This window comes from Lactuca virosa, chromosome 2 (genome assembly GCF_052849685.1).
Source record: "Lactuca virosa cultivar CGN04683 chromosome 2, Lactuca_virosa_CGN04683_v6, whole genome shotgun sequence".
In the NCBI taxonomy this organism is placed as follows: domain Eukaryota; kingdom Viridiplantae; phylum Streptophyta; class Magnoliopsida; order Asterales; family Asteraceae; genus Lactuca; species Lactuca virosa.
Window position 1 is genome coordinate 228,358,561 of NC_136427.1, and position 22,906 is coordinate 228,381,466.

At 34.4% G+C, this 22,906-nt stretch overlaps 1 protein-coding gene across 1 annotated transcript; it reads left to right on the plus strand.

The window, feature by feature from the left end:
* The first annotated feature begins 19,625 nt into the window (after positions 1-19,625).
* On the plus strand, positions 19,626-20,823 carry LOC145160343 (uncharacterized). The gene is made up of 2 exons (XM_079079492.1): positions 19,626-20,123; positions 20,355-20,823. The coding sequence occupies exons 1-2, from the start codon at positions 19,709-19,711 to the stop codon at positions 20,447-20,449; spliced, it is 510 nt and encodes a 169-aa protein (XP_078935618.1). The 5' UTR covers positions 19,626-19,708; the 3' UTR covers positions 20,450-20,823.
* The last annotated feature ends 2,083 nt before the right edge of the window (positions 20,824-22,906 follow it).

Below are 22,906 nucleotides of genomic sequence, written 5' to 3' on the forward strand. Positions count from 1 at the left end.
AAGACATGAATTTCGATCATTCTCTCTATACTGTTTCCCGACTTCTGATTTATGACTACTGACAACAGACTACAATTGAACACATCAACTTAGTCCCGACTTGGCCAAGCGCTTAGGGTGTCATCACAAAATCATCAAGGGGCCCATAGATATTGCTTTTATCCCACTTTGGGTAAAAGGAATGGATAAACTTTGACTCAAATGCTTGCTTGCACCTACTAATCGAATCACACACAACAATAATTTTTATAACACCAAGTTACTGGTGCGTTTACTTATCATCAATGTGCAACCGACCAGCAAATAAAAACTCACACGTCTCGGTTTCAAGAATATACAATATTATCGTCTCACAATCACTCGTGATAAAATCCATGAAGTGATTCAGGTGAGCATGGGTTTAATCCAATACTCTAATCTTATTAAAGCACTCATGAACTCTACAGCAAACTTGTGTTATGTCTAAACTCTTTAGACAATCTACAGACTCTTCATGACAGTCTTGCTTCATACCTACTTCCAACGTATGACCGACTGTGGATGTTTGAATAACCTAGTTATTCTGGAAGTCAAAACATGCAGAGTGAAACGCAATAATAATATTAATCCTATATGGCCCCAAAGCTTTTGAGCGTAAATAAAACACTTTTATTTAAACACCATATTGATTACCCATTATTCATTGCTTACTGTTTCAGAAAATCAACTTATTTCTTGAATTACAACAATAGCTGTCCCATGCTCCGAGCATGCACACTATGTTTCCTATGGTTCATGCTTTGTGAAATATATCCATTGAAAACTTTTCCAATGATGCTCATTTCACAATTCCTAATCCTCAACGATAGTGTAAGAATACAAGGTTCTTGCCACTACTAGAATATGTTAGATTCTAACATTTTTATGCAACGATCCTTTCGCAAAGTCATAGCACAAAAGTCACCAAGACTTGGCCAATGAAATTACAAGGTCTCTATCAGAAATTGTTACAAACAATTCTATAGATGTGATGTCTCTCATTCAAAGTACATTCCTTTGAACATCCTTTTACATAAAATTTTCTAATCTAGACATAAATTCTCAATTTCCAACTCCCAATATGGAAACATTTCCATATTTGACATATGACAACTCATTCTTAATAGAATCTTATCTATTCATAATAATGTCGATATGGTCCATCCAACACTATACTTCCAACTACTCACAAGCAACAAATCCTTGGCGAACCTTAGATCGTCCTTTGATAGTTGTTTAATTATTTGAGCCAAAACCGTTCTAGTCCTTTTTCCCTCTTAACGCGCTAAGCGTTTGGAAAATTTTAGAATGATCAAACGTTATAGCATATGCAATCGATCCTATACCCGAAGCGTATGGGACACGATTCATAATGTCTTACATAAAGACGTGATACTTTACCAGTCTTTTGCTATAATATTTCTAATTGTCATGTTCTCACAATTTTGATTATGAAAATGGATGCCGTAATCATAACCAAATTTTGAGAATGCAATTATCCTTTTCATATATAGAATTTCCTCATGTTGAACCATTCCAACACAACATTCATATATATTTGACTAAATTTGATTAAAATTCCACAATCTAAGCCTTTAGATTTGAAATGAAGTATAATATTCTCTCCCTTAATTATAGCAAAACAACTTTTCAACCCCTACAACTTTGCCAAGTGAATCTTTGTTTTCTATAATTAATATTGCTAACTTGCAATTCTTGAAATAATAATCATGCTCCCACTAACACGATGATTATTACCATACTAGCATAACACTAGCTTTGACATATATCTAGAAAACATCTGAACTTTCAGAAAACAATGCTTATTGAATTCCTTAAGTTCATATTCTAAATACCTGATGCTTTGATAAGCCTTTATCTAAGTTTCTTAAACTCATACACCTTTGTCTTAGAAAGCTCACATGTGTGTCTAAACAACTTCAGAGCTTATGTTACTAAGTCCCAAATGTTCAGACTAATTGCCAAATCTCACAATTCGAACTATGAAGAGGGATGCCGTAATCATAATCGAATTTGAGAATACAATTTTCACAATTGCAATCTTCTTAAAAATTTTCTTAGTGAAAGCATTTCCTTACAACCATTTTCATGAAGGAGGGAAACCTTATGACACTTAGATTTTAAAGTGTATGTGTTCCTATCCATGCGAATTTGTCATAACAACAATCATAAGACAATGTTTGCGACAAATCCAACTCATATGGATTGAACTTGTTCAATCTTGATTTCTCGCCTTATGGCAGCATGAATGCCCACCATTGCTTCCAGGTTGTTAACAAGCTCACCCTTACCTTATCAATGTACTTTCCATTGATCAGGGTGCCTTGCCTTTATGCAATCAATTAAGAACTCACAGAACTCATATGCATAGATGACTTAAACTGGAATGGCACATAAACAAGATTATGTCAACACGATAGGTTGTAAACCTCAAGTCGTGTGCTAGTGATGATCGATAAGGTTTATTCTTGATTTGTTCTTGAAACTTTTCCAAGATCATTAAAACTCCCACTGACCTCTTGACATATATGATTCTCTTGTCAGTAAACTTTCCTAGACAAAACAAATATTCAAGAGTTAGTGTAGTTCTTATCAAGACAAAAAACACTTCACATAATTGGTCCTATTTGGTCTTTGTCTTATCCAAGACAACACAACTTACCAATTTCAAATGTGCAAGAATAAGAAAACTTTTTTTCAATTACACATCTCTTGAGTGTTATAAACCTACTTAAGACTTGTCACTCAATTCACAATCTTGGAATATAACTCTAAGACTTGATATTGGAACGAAGTATGATTGACTTCTTGATTTTAACCATTTCTACAATTCTCGATTCCTCTTCTTAGACATACAAATGCACTAAGACTCACTTGGAGGATCAATTGAGATATGGCTCTTAATCATTAAGACTTATCATAAAACACAATAAAAGGTACTCTCCCTTCTTCTTAGAATAGACAAACTTTTATCTTTATGTCTTCTTGATTCTTCTTATTCGTTATGCTATTGATTGAAACTCTTCCGATCAACTCATAATTATACTTAGTCTTATAAGTATAACCATATTTACTAAAATTTAGTAAATCATGACGAATATCTTTATCACTCTTGTGGTGGACTTGATCAATGCACAACCTAGTGTACTCGATCTCCTAGTCCTTCTCTTGACACTTTGCCAAAGAATTAGTCTAATTTCCAAATATGAAGTTTCTCATTCATCACGCAACCAAGTTGTATGATTCCAAGTTTCTGTCCAATTGAAACTTAGGCGATGAGAATCTTCCTTTATTTGGCAAATTCTCGATATTTCCACAAATAACATAATTAAGAATCAAATCCATTATTGCTAATAGTAGAAACATTCAAAACATCAATTTTTTCATACATGCCACTGCAAGGATAAATAAATAAGACAAAATCAAAATCTATATTATTGCGGAAAAAATTTGTCCTTACAATGCAATTCAACTGAAAAACTATGCTATTACATATTTCTTATCAATCTATCCTAACTCTAGAGTAGCAGCTCAAAAATCTGATCTTCTAATCCATGCGATCGAAATCCATTTCTTCATGATCAGATTCAACACGCTTCTTCCTTAAGCTTCCTCTCTTTTCTTCGATCCTTCAAAACTTCAAAATGTAATCTTATTACATCACATATTAAGAATCAAATAATAAGAACATATAGAGTTAGTTAATGGGTTTTACCTGAAGTAGAGCCATACGTCTTGACTCTCCCATCTCTTAGATCTCTCAGGTAAACAGGGCAGCTTCGTCTCTAATGCCCCTTCTCTTGGTAATAGAAGAAAATGGACTCTTTTGGAATGACACAAGGAACTATCTCACAATTTACCTTTCTTGGATTCCCAATGTCACCATTTTCAATGTCCATTGAAGTTTGTGAGTTTGATTCACCAGACAAATTTGCTTGATCAGCACGCCAAATCATTGCTGATTCAGCAGCTATAAGCAAATAGGTCAAATCAATGAGGGTCACGTCATGGTCCATCATATAGTACTCTCTAACGAACTCACTATATGATTCAGGAAGCGACTGAAGAACCCAGTCAACAGCCAACTCACCTGAAATCTCGACACCCAACATCTTTAACCTGTCAATGTGTGACTTTATCTCCAAGACGTGTGTACACACAGGTTTCCCATCTTCGTGTTTACTTGCCAATAAGGCTTGAGTGAGCTTGAACTTTTCAAGCCTTTGAACTTGTGGGTTAGGGAGAATAATTGGAGGAGGTGGAGGAAGTGAAGCATGACTCTCATTTCCTTGATCGTATCGTGGAACATCATCTTCATTTGGAAAGCTTGTTCCAAGGGACTTGGGAAGACCATTGTAAGATTTAGACATCTACAAAACGGGAGAAAATTCAAGTTAGGTTGATTGAGTCCTTAATAAAACACCCAAATGAGTTATTAAGGCTAGGATCCAACACAACACTCTACAACCTAGAAGAGGGATGTCGTAATCTAGTTGCAGAATATTTGAAGGTAGGTAAATGACGATTTACCAATTTCCATCATGAAAAACGAAAAAGAAGTTTAAGTTTTTAAATGAATTGAAACTCCTAGATCTTTTGAGATTCATTGAACTTTTCAATGGCATGTTTAATCTCGATTATGCCCTTCAAATTTGCGATTGGGATGCCGAGGATCACAAACAATGTGTGAATAACCATACGAATCTACGTGATGCACTCAATGCTACTATCACCTAATCAATGTGCCGGTTAACCACACACGCTCCATTGATATATGATAAACATCGAGCCACCCTTCACAACCAATGGCAACCCCAAATTAGTGTGTCGGTTAACCACGCACGCTCCACTAACGATTGGCAAGGGTGTGAAGTGTAATTCCATGGATTAGCATACAATTTCACATTTTGCCTAAAGTAACTATGATTTGGGAATTTGTAAAAGCATTTAGTTACTTTGTACTTCATTATACTTATAATGGAAGGTTTCGTCCTATCCTACCCGTTCGGCTAACGACCCTCCACTAGTCAAGAGTGCGGTGGGTAAGAGTGGATACCCATTCAATCGCCATTTTATAGGCAATTTCCTTAAACACCCCTTATAGACCAGCTTCGTGAATGAGGCCTACTAACGGTAAGACTGACTGTTTACTTATACATATATAATATTAGACTTTTAATGTCATATATACATAGTATAGGGTGTATTTTAAACTTTTAAAATACTAGGTGGTCTAATTTAATTAATTATACTTTTGATTTAATTAAAATGTAAACCAAAACTTTATGGATTTATTAACTCTCTTTTAATTATACAATTTAATTAATTAACAAAACCATAAGGGTGTAATTTGAACTTTTTAAAATACGAGGGTTTTAGAATTTAACATTTCAAAATTAGACTTTTAATCAACTTTTAAATTCCAAAACTTGAGGGCAAGTTTTTGAAACTTTTCAAAACATTTTGGATTAGAATTTAAATATTTCAAAATTAAATTTTAATCAAAATTTTAAATTCCAAAACTTGAGGGCAAGTTTTGAAACTTTTCAAAACATTAGGGTTTAACTATTTAAATTTCAAAAACAAAACTTTTAAGATCAAGTTTAAACTATAAAACCTAAAGGGGAAAATTGAAACTTTTCACAAGATAATTCAAATCTAAATTACAAATAATCAATTTTTATCTAATAAAACAAAAGATTATCTAAATTTTGACAATTATCTTCTATTTTGGCAAGGATAATCTCCAAATATTGATAAAAATCGGATTTTATTAATAAAAAACGTTTTAGGTAATTATCCACAGCCAAAACAGGTCAAAATCCCGAAATCTGCTCCATCTGCGACTCTGACTCGTCGAGTATAGCTTGGACTCGTCGAGTTCACTATGGACTCGGCGAGTTCAGCCATGGACTCGGCGAGTCCAGCTCCCAGAAACCAAAAATTTTCGATTTTAAGCATGAATAATCAACTATAGCATCAAATACATCAAACAAACAGCCCTAGGCTCTGATACCACTGATGTGTTTCGAGCACTACATCAATCCTATGGTGTACATGCAAACCCTAATAGCTTTGGATCTAGTTTGTCTAATGAACATGAAATTGATAATCCAAAGCCATAAACCCTAGATCTAATAAACTATAACTGGAATTAGGGTTTAGATCTTACCTTTGATTGTTATATAGCAATAACAATCAATCCTTGGCTTCAGAAAGCTTAGTGCCTCAAGTGTTGCACCTCTAATGGAGTCACAAACACCACTACGCAACTTGGATGAAGAGGGAGGAGTGAGGAGGCACCAAAAACGGCTGGAAACCCTAAAGGAAGTATTCACCACGTTTTTGGGGCCATAAGGGTTCCTTATATATGTTGGCTATTAGGGTTTACAACTAGGAAACCCTAATCTGACTGCTTAAGCCCTAAGCAGCCCATGGACTCCCTCTTTAGAAGCATTGGACGATTTCTAATGGGTTTCCCCATAGAATTCGTCCACTCCAACTTCTATGGAGTCCATTAGCCCATCTATGTAATTATCTTATAATTACACAATAAGTCCCTTAAGTTTAATTAATCTCTTTTAGCCACAAAATTAATTCTTAATTAATTATTGACTAATATTAATTAAACAATATGATTTCTCCTTTAATATATTATTCTCATAATATATTAATAAATCATAATTAAACCTTTCTCTTCTTAATTCATCCTACATATTGTTATGGTGAAGGCAACCCAAAAGGACCATGCTCACAATCGGGTTAAGTACATACCAAAATAGTTATGGACTTAGACAATAATCCAACAGTTACAATTCTCCCCCACTTATCTCAAACTTCGTCCTCGAAGTCTGCTGCGGCAGGAAATAGCTCTGGGTAGTGCTCCCTCATCTCATCCTCCGGCTCCCACGTCCATTCCGAGCCCTTGCGGTGCTGCCAATGTACCTTCACCAACTCTACCCTCTTGTTCCTCAGATCCTTCGTCGTCCTGTCGAGAATGGCTACCGGTCTCTCGATGTAGTTCAGGCTATCATCCACCTGAATATCCTCCAAAGGAACCACCGCAGTATCATCGACTATGCACTTCAGCATCTGCCGAAACTCTGCCGGCGTGAAGCCCGGTTTTTTATGATATCCTGGTTTCATCGAAGAATATTACTTTATAGAGCCGTTGTGCTGTCCGATCATCATCTTATCAGGTGAGTGCATAGTCCCTTTCATGAACATGATTTTAATACAAGTATTGTTTGAATGTATTAAATATATGTTTTGTGTGAGTTATTTGATAATGTCTGAATTAAGTGTTAAAGAACATACCTGATTGTTTATGATAACTTAGGTTAAAGAGTAAACCTAAGGTTTGTTATAATGGTTATGGGGTAGTATCTATTTATGAGTACGAGTGAGATATATACGGAGAATAGAACTTTAAAATATGTCATTGATCCGGAAGCATGGATTAGACATAGTTATTTGTCCCTAGTCCGAGAGTATGGATTGGACTTAGTTAATTGTCATTAATCCGAAAGTATGGATGAAGACTTAGTCAGTTGTCATTAATCCGGGAGTATGGATTAAGACATAGTCAGTTGTCCTTAGTCCGAGAGTATGGACAGGACATAGAATCTGTCATTAGTCCGGGAGTATGGATTTAGACATAGACCAATTATCCCTTGTCCGGGAGTATGGAATGGGCACAATCATGGACCCGAGAATATGGATTAGATCCGAGAGTAAGAGTTAAAATTTAAGGTCCAAGGGTATGGATAGTCTCGTTGAGAGGATTGACGGGGTAGGGTAAGAGTTGGTTTATATATATATATATATATATATATATATATATATATATATATATATATATATATATATATATATATATAGAGAGAGAGAGAGAGAGAGAGAGAGAAATTTATATTGTGTGAATTCTAAATTATATATATGTTATAACATTGTGGGATTGAAATCCCTATGTACTCACCAGGTTTTCCAAACCTGACCCACTCAATATTTTTGTATCACAGGTATCGATACAAAGACACATTACACTGAGAGATTAAAGAGATGTATATCATTAGTGTAGATGAATGTAAGTTCGATTTATGCTTATGTATCTGTATTGACTAGGACATCCCAAATGTTTTAAAACGAATAAAATACATCTCTTCGGAGATGCTTGGATAAAGTATTTATCATGTTTTCTGGGAACAAATTCCGCAACAGTTTTCTTTAAAAGATTACTCTGATTTTAAAACAAAGCATAAACAAATCAGTCTTCACTGGCCTTGAAATTTGGGAATGTCACAATTTACGATTGCGGAGGTTAGAAGATGTATTGATGATTTCACTTTATCGAATGATATTTTTACTACTAGTGGTCTAAATATCTTCCTCGTAAAGTGAATATTTTTTTTATTGGCGCGTATGGATAAACATGATTCAAACTCGGGTTAATCTAGAGGATAAATGATTTGACTTACCTTTAATTGTTTGCGGCATTTGTAACTCGGGTTTGGAAAACCTTTAACATATCCTCTTTTACTGTCAGGTGGCTGCAAAGTTGTGTTTTATGGGCAGATGGTGTGATTTGAGCATTCCTTCATTTGTGGGGGTCGAAGGTGTTGTGAACTGGATCAACAATGTTCGTTTTTCTTCTGTCAAACGTGCGCTTTTGGAGTCTATAATTGTGACCATGTGGTGGATTCTTTGGAACTTCCACAACGGTGTTCTTTTTAATGGTCTTAATATTAGAATGAATTTCTTGATTGATAGATTGATCAACTATTCCTATAATTTGATTGTGCGTAGAAATAGGAAAATTAATGTTATTCGGTTGTCTCGGAGGTTAAACCCGATATTGCCAATTCCTTTGTAATTTTTTTGTTAGCCTTGCGCTAACCTCCTCTTTTTAATATATTCAGTTGTTCGAAAAAAAAAGTTGAGGGTAACTCATTTGGTTAACCAGGTGTCTGTGTTTCTAACAAAAATGTATTGCGTTAAATCCTAGACATTTACTAACTTGCCGTTCTAAAAAAAATTATCTCGAACCATATACTTTTTTTATGGATAAATTTCGCTTTTATTACTATATATATATATATATATATATATATATATATATATATATATATATTATATACTCTTCTAATAAAACACTCTTAAATTTGCTACTTGTCATCTTTTTAAACCCCAATCCTGCCACGTGTCATTCTTTGGGATCCTATACATTATGTTTTCCCGCTCATGTATTTTCCTCTTCAATCAAATGTTTCAAAACCCAAAAAATCAGGAATTTATTTTCAAAATTTTCAATCATATCTTGACCCAAATCTCTCCTTAAAATTCGATCACGTGAATCTCTCTACAATTTAATTTCAAAATCCCTAGCTTCATCCGGTTGTAAAATCTATAAAACCTATCTTCTCACAATCTCCATTTTGGCTGCAACCAGACAACCCCTTCTTCACCATAACCTTCATTTCAGGTACGCTTCATGTTCAATGGCCCTAAGTTACCATCTACGACCCTTTCTTCAACATTCATTATTTATTTGAGATGAATTCGACATTGAAATTCTAAATTTGAAGACACTCTCATCTTTTCTCTGTTTTAGAATCCTATCCAGATTTTGATTCTTGGGTGCATAAATTGATACCGTATTTCATTCATAATATCAACAGAGGTAGATTTTTGAAAAAAAAAATGTGAATTCCATTTCTTCTATAAATCAACAGAACAGAGGCAATCATATGGTGTTGGGGTTGGAAAACTCTTCTATTAAACACTAAAATAGAATTACAATAGGAGGAGCAACTCTCACACTCAACTATTACAAAAAACCAACCCTCTCACTAACACTTTCACTCTAAGTGTTATACTATCTGTTTCTCTGTGTTTTTGGGATGCATACAACTGAAGAATGAAGTCTTTATTTATAGTCTTGGCAGCCACCATTGTAGTTGCGTCTATTAATTGTGTTCATCATAGGGTGGGAAGAAAAACTTGTCCCGTAGGTTTCATTTTGTCAACAATGATGGCTACTATAGCTTTGGAGGCTTTGGAGGCTGGAACACAACAAATCTCCCCCTCCAGTCTCCGTCCAACAATCCTCATCCCAACTATGTCAGCACATAGTCTGTGTTTCTCTTGTGTCACCACCTTTGTCAACATGTCTGCCTTATACTTCATAGTATTTCCCTTTCCGTCTTTCTTCAGTTTGAAAACCCACTTGTTTTTCAAGGCTTTCTTTCCTTTGGGGAGTTTCACCAACTCATATGTTTGATTCTTCTGCAAAGAATTCATTTCTTCTTCCATGGCCTTCTGCCAATTTGCTTTGTCAATATGAGATTGAGCTTCTTGAAAGCTCTCTGGCTCCCCCTCACTAGTAAGAAGGATGTAGTTTGAAGTCGGATATCTTCTTGATGGAGCACGGACTCGTTCAGATCGTCGAAATTGAGTTCCTTTATTTGCAACTTCTGGCAGTGGATCTGAATTATCCAGGGGTGGAAGCTCCCCCTGCTCAACACCTTCTTGATCTGCATCATCGACTTCTTCATCCACTTCTTCAGTGGAAACATCATCTTTATTTTTAGATATTATATCTGAAACTTTGGAGCTTTGTTGCTTGTTAACCGGTGCCTTGAAATCATAATACTGGTTTTCATAAAAAACCACATCTCTGCTTCGAATAACCTTATTTAGTTCTGGGTCCCATAGCCTGTACCCGAACTCTTCATCTCCATATCCAATAAAGATGCATGGAGTGGATTTGAGGTCCAATTTCTTCCGCAATTCACTTGATACATGTGCAAACGCTTTGCACCCAAATACTCTCAAGTGAGAATATGATATGTCTTTACCCGTCCATATCTTCTCCGGAACTTCAAAATTCAATGGAGCGGAAGGTGACCTATTTATTAGATAGCAAGATGTCAATACAACTTCACCCCAGAATGGCTTTGGGAGTTTAGTCATGCTGAGCATGCATCGAACTTTCTCAACAATGGTGCGATCCATCCGTTCTGCTACACCATTGTGTTGTGGGGTTCGTGGGACAGTCTTTTCATGTCTGATACCATGTTCCGTGCAGTATTTAGAGAACTCACGGGAATAGTATTTGCCTCCATTATCTGATCGGAGACATTTTAGCTTCTTGCCTGTTTGTCTTTCCACCATTGCATGAAAAGCTTTGAAGCGGTCCAATACTTGGTCCTTCGTTCTCAAACAGTATGCCCATACCTTTCGTGACGCATCATCAATGAATGTCACAAAATACCGGCTTCCACCAAGAGATTCTACTTCAATGGGTCCACATACGTCGGAGTGAACAAGGCTCAGCAACTCAGAGCGGTTCTTTCTTGTGGAGCTAAAGGAAACTCTGTGTTGTTTCCCGAATAGGCAGTATTTACAAGGATCCAAGGCAACATCTTTTGCCATTGAAATGTACTCCTTCTTTGCAAGAGTCGTCAATCCCTTCTCGCTCATGTGGCCTAGTCTTCTATGCCACAAATTTGGTGATGTCTCTTCTTTAACAACATTGAGACTTGGTTGAAGCAACTTTGCATGACTTTTATAAAGAGTACCATCAAGTTTTCCCCTTGCAACAACCATAACACCTTTCAACAACTTCCAGGTGCCATTTTTGAATTGATTATCATATCCTTGGATGTCAAGAGCTCCAACTGAGATAAGATTCATTCTCAGCTCTGGGACATGCCGAACATCTTTCAACACCAATGTACATCCAACATTGGTCTGTAAATGCACATCACCAATACTAGCAATGCTTGAGAAACTGGTGTTTCCCATCTTCATGGTATCATGGTCTCCGGGTTTATAAGTACTGAATAAATCCCGGTTTGGAGTCGAATGATATGATGCAGCGCTATCAATCACCCATTCATCATCATGAGTTTCAACATGTAGGCATGCTTCCTCCTCGTATGTAACAAGGGCAACGTCTTGTGTTATGGTGACCATGGTTTCACCATTCTCCCTGCTTGGATTCTGGCTTGTCTCGGGCTGCTCTCGTAAGAACCTTCGGCAATCACTCCTTTTGTGGCCATAATAATTACAATGATTGCAATAGCCTTCGAACCATGTATTTGAAGATTTACCTCGCTCTCGTGATTTCCCTCGATCTCGTGATTTCCCATGATCTTGGGATCTTCCTCTACTTTGACCATGTCTACCTCTGCCTCTACCTCGACCTCGGCCTCCAGTTCTGCCTCCGCCTCTTTCTTTGTTTTCTGACACGAGGGCAAAAGACTGGTCTGTACCAGCTTCTTTCCTTCTGGCTTCCTCGTTCATTAGGGCATCTGTGACCATCTCCATTGTCACTTTACCACTGGGGGCAGAATTGCTGAGAGTCACAACAAGCGTCTCCCAATTATCTGGTAGAGAACTCAAGAGCAATATGGCTTGTTCCTCGTCTTTGAGAACCCAATCAGCAGCACCGAGCTGGTTTACGAGATCCTGGAACTGACTCGTATGCTCGGTTATGGACGTACCACTTCGTAACTTGTGGTTTACAAGGCGCCTCGTCAGCAAGGTCTTGTTGCGTGCCGTCTTTGCCTGATACATATTCTCGAGCTTCTCCCAAAGTTTGTACGCGTCTGTCTCTTGAGAGACATGATGAAAAACACTGTGGTCGATCCACTGTCGAATTTGTGCCATCGTTTTCCTGTTTATTCTCGTCCAAACTTCGTCTGTCTTCGTGTTGGGTTTGACGCCTTGCTTTTCTATAGGCTCTGCTAAATCTTTCAGATTAAGCAAATCTTCCATCCTTGGCTTCCACATGTTGTAATTTGTGGGCGTAAGTCGAACCATCGTAATCGTACTTGTAGATTCCATCGAAAATAATTGCAAATTTATTTTACAAATATTTCGAGGAAAAATTAGATAAAACCGAGCTCTCGGTTGGATTCGGAAGCGTCAAAAATGGTGGGGTAGAATTTTTCGGGCTCAAAATATACTTTCTTGAAAAGTTATGTGCTAATTTGTAACTTTTCAGAACTATAGGGGCTAAACTGTAATTTTCGGAACTTACAGGGGCCAATCTGAAATATTTCTGCCAACCAAGGACTTTTCTGAAACTTTTCAGAACTCCAGGGACCAAAACAGATGTTTTCAGAAGAACAGGGACCGAACTGCAGTTTTTCAGAAACAGAGGGACCTTTCTGCAATTTTCTGGAACTTCAGGGGCTAAACTGCAACTTCCTGAAATTCTAGTCAATGATGACCTCACTGATGACGTCACTCCTTCTTCCCCGGCAGTCTTCTCCGGCCACCTGGTTTTTCCGGCGACTTTTATGGCGAGATTTGACCAACTTTGACCAACGTTTTGATGGCCTTCTGGTGGTCAAAAAATTACGAAAAATACATTTTCGGAATCCTTGAAACAAACCCGTTCCAACGGTGTACTCAAAAACGGATTTTGAGACAATAAATTTTTGACGAAAAAACAGAGAAATTCGTAAAGAATTCCCTGGACACCGAACCAAGCTCTGATACCAGTTGTTGGGGTTGGAAAACTCTTCTATTAAACACTAAAATAGAATTACAATAGGAGGAGCAACTCTCACACTCAACTATTACAAAAAACCAACCCTCTCACTAACACTTTCACTCTAAGTGTTATACTATCTGTTTCTATGTGTTTTTGGGATGCATACAACTGAAGAATGAAGTCTCTATTTATAGTCTTGGCAGCCACCATTGTAGTTGCGTCTATTAATTGTGTTCATCATAGGGTGGGAAGAAAAACTTGTCCCGTAGGTTTCATTTTGTCAACAATGATGGCTACTATAGCTTTGGAGGCTTTGGAGGCTGGAACACAACATATGGTTTACGGTTCAAGGTTTCAGATCATCTTTACCAGGTGTGACTAATCTGTTGATTTTTTTTCTTATTTAGCTCCGAGGTAGTGCACTCCAACACAAACTACGACCACCTTCTCTTCTTGGACCCCTCTGTAATCAACTTTTTATTTTCTTCTTACATGGGATTTTTCATGGATCTGGTTCTACATCATTTTTTCACAATCGGGTCTCTATCTCTCTGGGTAAAGCTGTCTAACAGGGTGTGTGTGTGTTTACAGGTCCTTAAAAGGGAAGACAGTGAAGATCGAATAGTTGCATCCAGGTTTGCTTCTTCCCTCCTATGCCTTCTCCTCAACATATCGTTGTCACACTTATATGATTCATCATGTATCATGTATTAGGCCCTAAAATGATCATATTTTGATTTGATCTGTCAGCTATTAATTGATGTTGGTATGGTTTTTTTTTTCTGCAAGCTAACAAGAATTGTTCTACTGCAGGTTTCTCATTCTTAAGTTGAGAATTTTTTTGGAAGCAAGACGTGGCAAGATTCTTGTGCTAGGATTTTGGAGGTTGTGTTCATTCAGAGCAGATTACTTTTGCTCAGTGATGGTAAGATTTGATTATTTATTTGTGATTGTTGGGTAATTTTCCTTCTTTTTTGTTTCTTGCCTTGATATTTTACGTATATTTGTAGATAGATGCCAAAGAGTTCCAAAGAATATTTTAATTTTGGACTAGACACTTTAAAAAACAAATTATTTCATTATTATATTCTTTTTTCTCATGGAAATTGCGAAAATATTAGCACACTAAACCTCAACTTAACAGCTTCCAACAGTAACAATCATGTTTTAGATTCCTACAGTGATTGATTAAAGCTGTGTGGATATGGCTTGCTATTATTATTATATATATATTTTCCAGTTATCTAACTTTTGATGGTTAGAGTGCCAAACTTTTTAGCTTTACATGAAAGAGCTGTAGTTTTTTTTCTTTCTAATTTGGATTCTTTGGAAACCATAGTCTGTAATTGTAATATTTTAGGGGATGCTTAGAGCGTGTTTTTGATTATATGTCTAAAAGAATGTGGTTCATGGTCGACCATTGAGGTTTTTTTTTTTTTTTTTTTTTACCGGAAATTTTAGAAATTTGTTACTATGTGGATTAAAGGGTAAAATGGTAAATGGCGCACTTTGGCTCTCAAAGTGTGAAATCTCACAAACTTATCACTAGAACAAGCATTTGGTGACTAATTTAAATAAGTACTTACACAACTATAGTAGTTTGAATAATCTTGGATTTTCGATCTTTGCTGTATTCAACAATGCCAGAGAGTCTTTGGAGTTAAAACTCTCATATTTATGGTACAATAGCTGTTATGCAGGGTAATAATAAGTGACAAAGTTGGATAACAACTCAGAAGATGTTTAGACTTTAGACCTTAATGGCGATTGTTAGATCTTGAAGCTATCAAACCTCTATTTGATATTTACCTGCATATATTGGTTTAACAGTTTTTAACCAATGTTTTTATATCTAATTATAAATGAAATATAGTGGTAATTCTGCTGTAAGTGCACAATATGTGGCTACTAAAGTTTCAGATGGAAATTTTGATGTTGTGGAGGATATTTGGAGTGCAGGTGCAATTCTATGTTTGCTAAAGATCATGTGTAAAAGATGTTAAAGGTTGATCCTACACAAAGGCTAACTATAGTTGAAGCTCATGATCCTTCAAAACTATAGTTGAAGCTCAAAGTAAGTGTTTGGTTCTTACAAAAGTAGAGATTATAAAATTGATGTTGTTAAGAATTTGAAACTGCTCCTGAACCGCATGTTTTATGTGTTTCGCTTTAACTATTTGACAAGTTGGTGTTGTTTGAATCTCCTGTTATTGTAATCTTTGTTTATGCTTTGAACTCGTTGTATTAGTCCAACTTCCTGCTGGTCTTTGGTTCTTTTTTAATTTGTTGCCATTCCAAAAATAATAATTACTCTTAAAAAGTTGGTTATTATAGCATCTTACTTTCTATTCTTCCTATTCCTGCGTTGTAAATAGCGACAAACTTTAATTAATTATTTATATGATTTTTTTTTTCGCTTTTGGTAAATGAAATTAATGCCTAAAAGATGTTTTTGCATGTATCAATTTACTTGCTTTTCTTTGATTCTTGCATTCTAATTAGCGATTAAATCATCTTTTTATTCCTTTTATGGTGTGATTTGCAATAAAGAGCACCAAACATTCTATTTTTTTTTTACTTCCTCTAAATAGGTAAACTTTTTATATATTTGCTTTTTTCTGCTATTTGTTGTAAATATACACAAACTTTTTATATATTTGTTTATTTTTTTTTCTTTTTATCATGTAATAAATGAAATAAATACAAAAAAGTTGTTTTATTTGGATTATTGTTTGATATTTTCTTAGTTTTCTTTTGTGTCTTGCACTAAATAAAATAAATTCCAAAAAGTTTATTTTTTTATTTAAATTATTATAGCATCTTACTTGCGTTGACTATAATATTTCGTTGTACTTTATTTTGTTGAATATTTGTTATTATAGGTAAATACATCACAGTATGTCAGTATTTTAGTTGGGTTACACTAATTTCAAATAAAACAATGTTATTTCTATGATTGATTGTCTTTGTATTTTATTGAGTTTAATTAATTTTCTATTTCATTGTACAACATGGTCATATTAATTTGAAATAACTATATGTTGTAACTCTTTATAATTTATTAATTATTCATATTAGGAAAATATGAAGTATGATGCCCGACTATATTTAAGTAGATCTTTTGAAAAACAATGCTACAACAGGAAAATATACAGTATGATGCCTGGCTTAAATGCAACAAATAGAATGTTGTAATAGAAACTAATGAAAGTAGGATGTTATAATACACAAATAAATCAAAGTGCATTGCTATATATGTCATTTAACCTATATATATATATATATATATATATATATATATATATATATATATATATATCCTATACTAATTAAACAGTACAAAAACGTCACGTGGCAATCTCTCAGCCTTCCCCAAGCTATTTTTCCCGCTCAAATGTATAAGTGAATTTCCAAAATTGCCCATTTGGTCAATTCAACTCACAGTGGAGAAAAATCAGGAATAAATAAGGGAGTGTCAATTCACCTTCTCTCCGGCTCTACTTTTCTTTCCTTCGTTTTAGGCATGTAATCCATCTAAATCAGGAATCCAAATATAGAAAAGATGATATTATCCCAATAAATCAGAAATTTGTGCCGCGATTCAAACCTTCCCCCAATTTTCGGTCTATCATCTTGCATTCTTCCAAAATCAGTTACCTAAATTATGTGATCTCCTCCAATCTCTCACACGTTAAATATTCTTATGATAACTGCTTGTGCATAGCCCTTCTCCTTCTTCGCCACTCTTCTCATGTAACTTTTTATTTTTTTGGTTTAGGCAAAAACAGGATCGCATCCTCAAATTGTAAAGACGTATCCTCAATTTAATTCCTTTGGACCTGCTAAATGCTCCTTCAATCATAATCGAAGGTAAATCCATATGTGTTCGTTAATTTCATTCTTCTTTTCCTTCAATTTCTCAATAGCCAATAGGCCACGATGTTTTCAATTTTTATTCTCTTTCCTGTTTTTGTTCGATTCATCCCAGGCCAGTAAACTAACATGTGTTTTCTGAAATTTAATCAATTTTTGTGCTTGATCATTTTGTGTATGGGGTATTTTTTTGATGGGAGTAAGGAACTCAAAGAGAAGACAGTTACCACTCTTCACGCCAAATCCATTCAGCAGATATAACCAAAAGCATAGGGAAAATATGAGGTATTAAACAGTTTCTCTATTTTATTTTGTTTGTGGGTTTTGTTGCACCAATAGTTGTTGGGATATCATAATGCATACCAACCGTTCGATTAAATGATTGGGTTAAAATACTGGGAAATAACTCACATTATTTGGTTTTTGTTGGGATATCATAATGCATACACCGTGATATTTTTTTTGCAGATATCTGAAAGGTGTTGAACACTTGCAGATTGTTTCTTAACGAAAAACATACAAGTTAAGGATATTTATCTCACTATCCATCCATACAGGTTAGTGCATTCATTTTAATGCTAAATGAAAGACTAATTGGTAACTTCCTTCTGCCTCTGTTTTCTTTTTCTAAAGTCAATAAATGCATCATTTTTATTCATAAAATTCTGAAATACTGAAGACCATTTTTGTATTTTTTTTTCTGGTGTGTTGCTAAGTTCTTCCTTCCGGTTTGAGTTTTTAAGAGCAAAATAGTCATTTAAGAGTTAACTAAAATGGTTGTTAGAGTTAACAACACATAGACCAAAGATATTGAACCTTGAAATACGGATCAATATTCAAAATGTTTTAATTTTGGACTAATAACATGAAAATCATAAAGTATAGGGTTCATCTGTGTGATTTCTCCTTTCGGTGTTGCCATTTTTTATATTTTAGATTTTGATTGTTGAAAACGTTCCACTTTTTTGCCTCTAAATCAACGAAGGTGTTGCAGGATTTGATATATTTGTTTGGATGCATAGATGGTTAGGTATATGCAGTAGGGGAAAGAATTAAGTTCTACAAACAAATAAAAAGGTGACCATATTACAATTGTAATTGGAGAAAGCATTTTTTACAAACTCTGAACAAAACTTTGAGTTTGAGAACATCCACCTTAGATACCTGATGTAATGTTCTTTTGCTATTGCTTACATTTTTTGTAGTATATAAATTGTACATTGATTAATTTTAATTTTTGCAAGACCTTTTTTATATTTTTAGTTTAGTAAATGATTATATTTGCGTTTGTCTAAATGGCATGACTACATTTATATTAATGTAAATGACCGATTCGTTGAATGTTTATTTTTAGTTAACATAGAAGTTTTGTAATCAACAATTATAATTTTACATAAATAAAAAAAAACATAAATCTTTTAATTAATAATTTATTTAAAATAATTGATTAATAATTATGATTTTTACCATAAAAAATTAATTATTTTTACAACCGTGGTTTCCACGGGTTATAACCTAGTATATATAAAGGTCAATACATATTGACGGAAGGTAAACGGGCAACAAGTTGCGCCGCTAGCATTTTCTAGATGACAAAACCAATTCTTTTGAAAACAACATTTGTGAATCTAGGAGATATAACATTAGAATGCATGATCCGTTGTACTCTGTTGTGGAGCTCCACCGCCTCTAGTGCAAGAAAAAACCAAATATATCAAATGCAAAAGATACAAACACATGTTGATTTTCTATACATGCATTCTCGTGTTTTGTCATTTTGCACGCAGCAGCATGCCCTGTTGTGAAACCCCCGCTCCTTAAACCGACGAGAGGATCCACATATACTTTTAAAAAAATATTTTTATTCACTGTCATATAATCAATTAACCGGTGTGAGACATGTCCAAAAAGTATGTGTCCTAGATTTTTATCTCACCACAAAAAAATAACATCTTTGGAAAAGTATTTAACATTTCTATTACAATTTATTTGATTGTTATTTGGTAACAAATATAAATTCATGGGTTACAAGAGTCGTCATCATTAACAAATGTTATTATTCTTTTTTTTTTTTTTTGGTGTTATATGGACCATTAAATAATCAACATTGTGGGTCCAAACACGAATAATGACGTCACCAACCTATTATACATCAGGTGGGTCCATCTAAAAACCTTGTGCTCCACTCCTTTATATTACTCTCACGATGCAAGTTCGGACATCAGTTGGCGAAATTTCGCTCCCCAAATTCAAATTCCAAAAGGTCCCCCGCCCTAACGGGGTTGGGCGACCATGCCTCCGCCTTACACCACCACACAACCACCGTCTCCGTCCAAACAGCCTCTAGACTCTCTTATCTACTCACATAAATCCTGGTCGCCGGACCTACACCGCGACGAGGAATGGATCAGGCGGAAGGGCAAACACAACCACCATCAGAGGAGCAAGAGCGTCACAGATGAGGATATCGATGAGCTCAAGGCATGTATCGAGCTAGGTTTTGGCTTCGAACATTCTCCTAAATTGGATGACCGCCTCTCCAATACTTTACCGGCGTTAGGGTTATACCACGCCGTCAACAAGCAATACTTTGATACGATCTCCAAGTCTTCGTCAATTTCGTCGTCGGTATCTTCATACTCGTACGCTGTCTCCGAGCCCGATTTATCTTCTCCGGCGAGCAGACCCCACGCCATATTCGGCCGCGGTAAGTTTCCTTTTTCTTACTGCATCTCACAACATCTGATTCACAATTCGAAATTGGAGCTTGATTTAATCCGATTCGAAAAACTAGTTTTTATTTGAATTTCAATTACGAATCATTCAACAGTTACAACCTATAAAGTTCGGTAACAAAGCATAATCATGTTTGTTTTAACTGCTTTCAGTTGAATTTTGCTGGATTTCTAATGAGATGTTTTATGTTATGATGATGAAGGTGATAATCCACATACTGTGAAGACAAAATTGAGACAATGGGCACAAGTTGTTGCTTGTTCAGTGCGGCAATCATCGTCATCATCATCAAGTTGACTACAAGATCAAGTTCAAACACAAGAATGAATCAAATCAAACTCAACCACGGTTAGATCACAAGTAACTCTAACCCAACAAACAAGTAGTTGAAAGAACTGATCTAGATTTGATGATATCAGCATCTCTAATTGGGTTGAATCCACGTAACAAGTACATGCTTTGTTGCTTTAATATTTGGTCATTAACATTTGCTTTTGTATGATGATATGAGTTAGCTTTCGGTTGTTTTTAACTTTTAATGTTTTTGTTTTACCTTTTTTCTTGAGTGCAATTTCTCTTTTTTTCATGGGATTTTTGGTGATTTATTGTCTCCCAGCTTTATGTAAACGCGTTTGATGATTATATTTTTTGCTTTCCACATGGATTTGATACATTTTTCTTCACTTTGTCTCTGTCAAAACTTTACCATTTCCGTTTGTTAACTCAATTTGTTCATGTAATACTTTTTTGAATCTTTTGTTGAAGTGAATTTTCTAATTTAATTGCAAAATTAATCCATATAAATAAGTATGGAGATGATATCAAGAGTCAAGACCCAAAATCCAAGCCATGATTTCAGGCCAATAATTTGGTCAATATATCATCTTACCTAAAATTACAAATATACTTTGATTTCTTAGATTCTGGGTTGTTCTGATTTCATCACAATTGTTTTTTAATTTTTTTATTAAATCAGGTTGACATGATCTAGTAATAGAAAACATGTGGACGGCTATAAAAAATACTATTAATCACCTTAGTGCAAGTTTAAAAATTCAAATATCTATAAATTATAAGTGTGTGACGTAAATAGTATTTAAATAATATTACAGTATTTCGTGAGAATCTAAAATATAATTTTAAATTATATTTTTGATAACGCATGTTTTTGTTTGTAAAATATTTTCTGAAACGGTAAAATATAAAATACTGAAAAATTAATTATTTGGAAATTTTAATTGGAGATTGAAACTGGAAGCGTATGAAAGTGGACCGCTGAAATCTTTGCCGGTAGACTTTCATTTTCAAACTCTGTTTCACATGACGAGGAAATCTTGGCAAACGTGGTTGGGTTGCGACAATTATTCAATGGAATATTACTTTCTCCGACCGTTGAAAAGAACAAAGAAAATAAAAGCTCAAATGAAATAATTAAATTTTATATTCCATAAAAATTACTATATTTTATTTTTATTTTTCAGTTTAACTGTTAATTTCTTTCTGTAATATAATCATTAAGAGTTTTATAACTTTTAAAAACTATTATTTGTATTATATAAAAATTTGAACTCTAAAAAAATATTATGGTTTTTAATTTGTTTGATTTAGCCATTTAATTTCTTTTATAATTTAATATTTTTTTAATCAATATTTTTCCCATTGTTATTTGCAATTCATTATTTTCTAGTGAACTTTTTGAAAAAGAAAAAATCTTGGATTGAAAACAATCAATTACAAAAAATATTCATTTTTCCTGTACTATTAAAAGAATAGTTATTAGTGTCATTTATCATTTTCAAATGCTTTATAAAAATGATACTTGTTATTTTTTCATCATTTTTTACTTTTTAAAAAATATTGATGTTGATAATAAGTTAGAAAATTATTTATTTGATTTATGATTTTTAGGAGAAATTTAAATTCATCTTAAATAAGTGTCGGTTATAATTGTCTATAATTAATTGTATTTTTATATCATGTTTAATTAATAATTTATTGAAAATAACTGATTAATAATTATGAGATTTTAGTATAAAACTTAATTATTTTTATAACCGTGATTTCCACGGGCTATAAGCTAGTAAATTCATATAGTAGTTTATATAATTTGGCCAAGTTTTTACTCCACGTTAAGACAAAATATTTGTCAAATACATTTTTTTTGTAATGCTTTTATTTTCTAGTTATTGTGACTTATAATCAAGAGTTATTCATAAAAATATGGGAAGTATATTTTGAGGTAACCATTATTTATGGCTTTAACAAAATCTAAGATCCGCGAAAAAAATCTTGCTAACCGCAAACGTAAGACAAAAGGTCCCATGGGACCTCGTTTTTTAAAACTTTATTTTTTTTTTCTGTTGCCTGTTTCACCATGAAAAAAGAACGATAGTCATCATTTTTGTTTGTGCGTGTGGATCATCGATTGATAAACACAAACACTCTGGAAAGTAAAGTGTTGTTTGTTTTTTTTGTCTATAGATCTTTTTGTTATTTTCTGTTTATGCCGTACAGATCACACACATACATTTAGGGGTGTTGATCGGGTAAAATTTTCGGGTTTCGGGTAGAACGGGTCGGGTAGTTCGGGTATTTTCTTAAAATAATAATACCCGATACCCGACTTATATTGTAATTCGGGTTTCGGGTATTCGAGTTTTAGGTCGGGTCGGGTATATTCGGGTATACCCGAAAATTACTTAAATGTCACTTATCTATTTTTTTTATAATTCTTTTTTGCATTTCGGTTGCTTT

Coding starts and splice junctions, on each gene's coding strand:
- LOC145160343 (XM_079079492.1), top strand. CDS start 19,709: ATGCCTCCGCCTTACACCACCACACAACCACCGTCTCCGTCCAAACAG. Junction 20,124..20,354: donor CCACGCCATATTCGGCCGCG/GTAAGTTTCCTT, acceptor ATGATGATGAAG/GTGATAATCCACATACTGTG.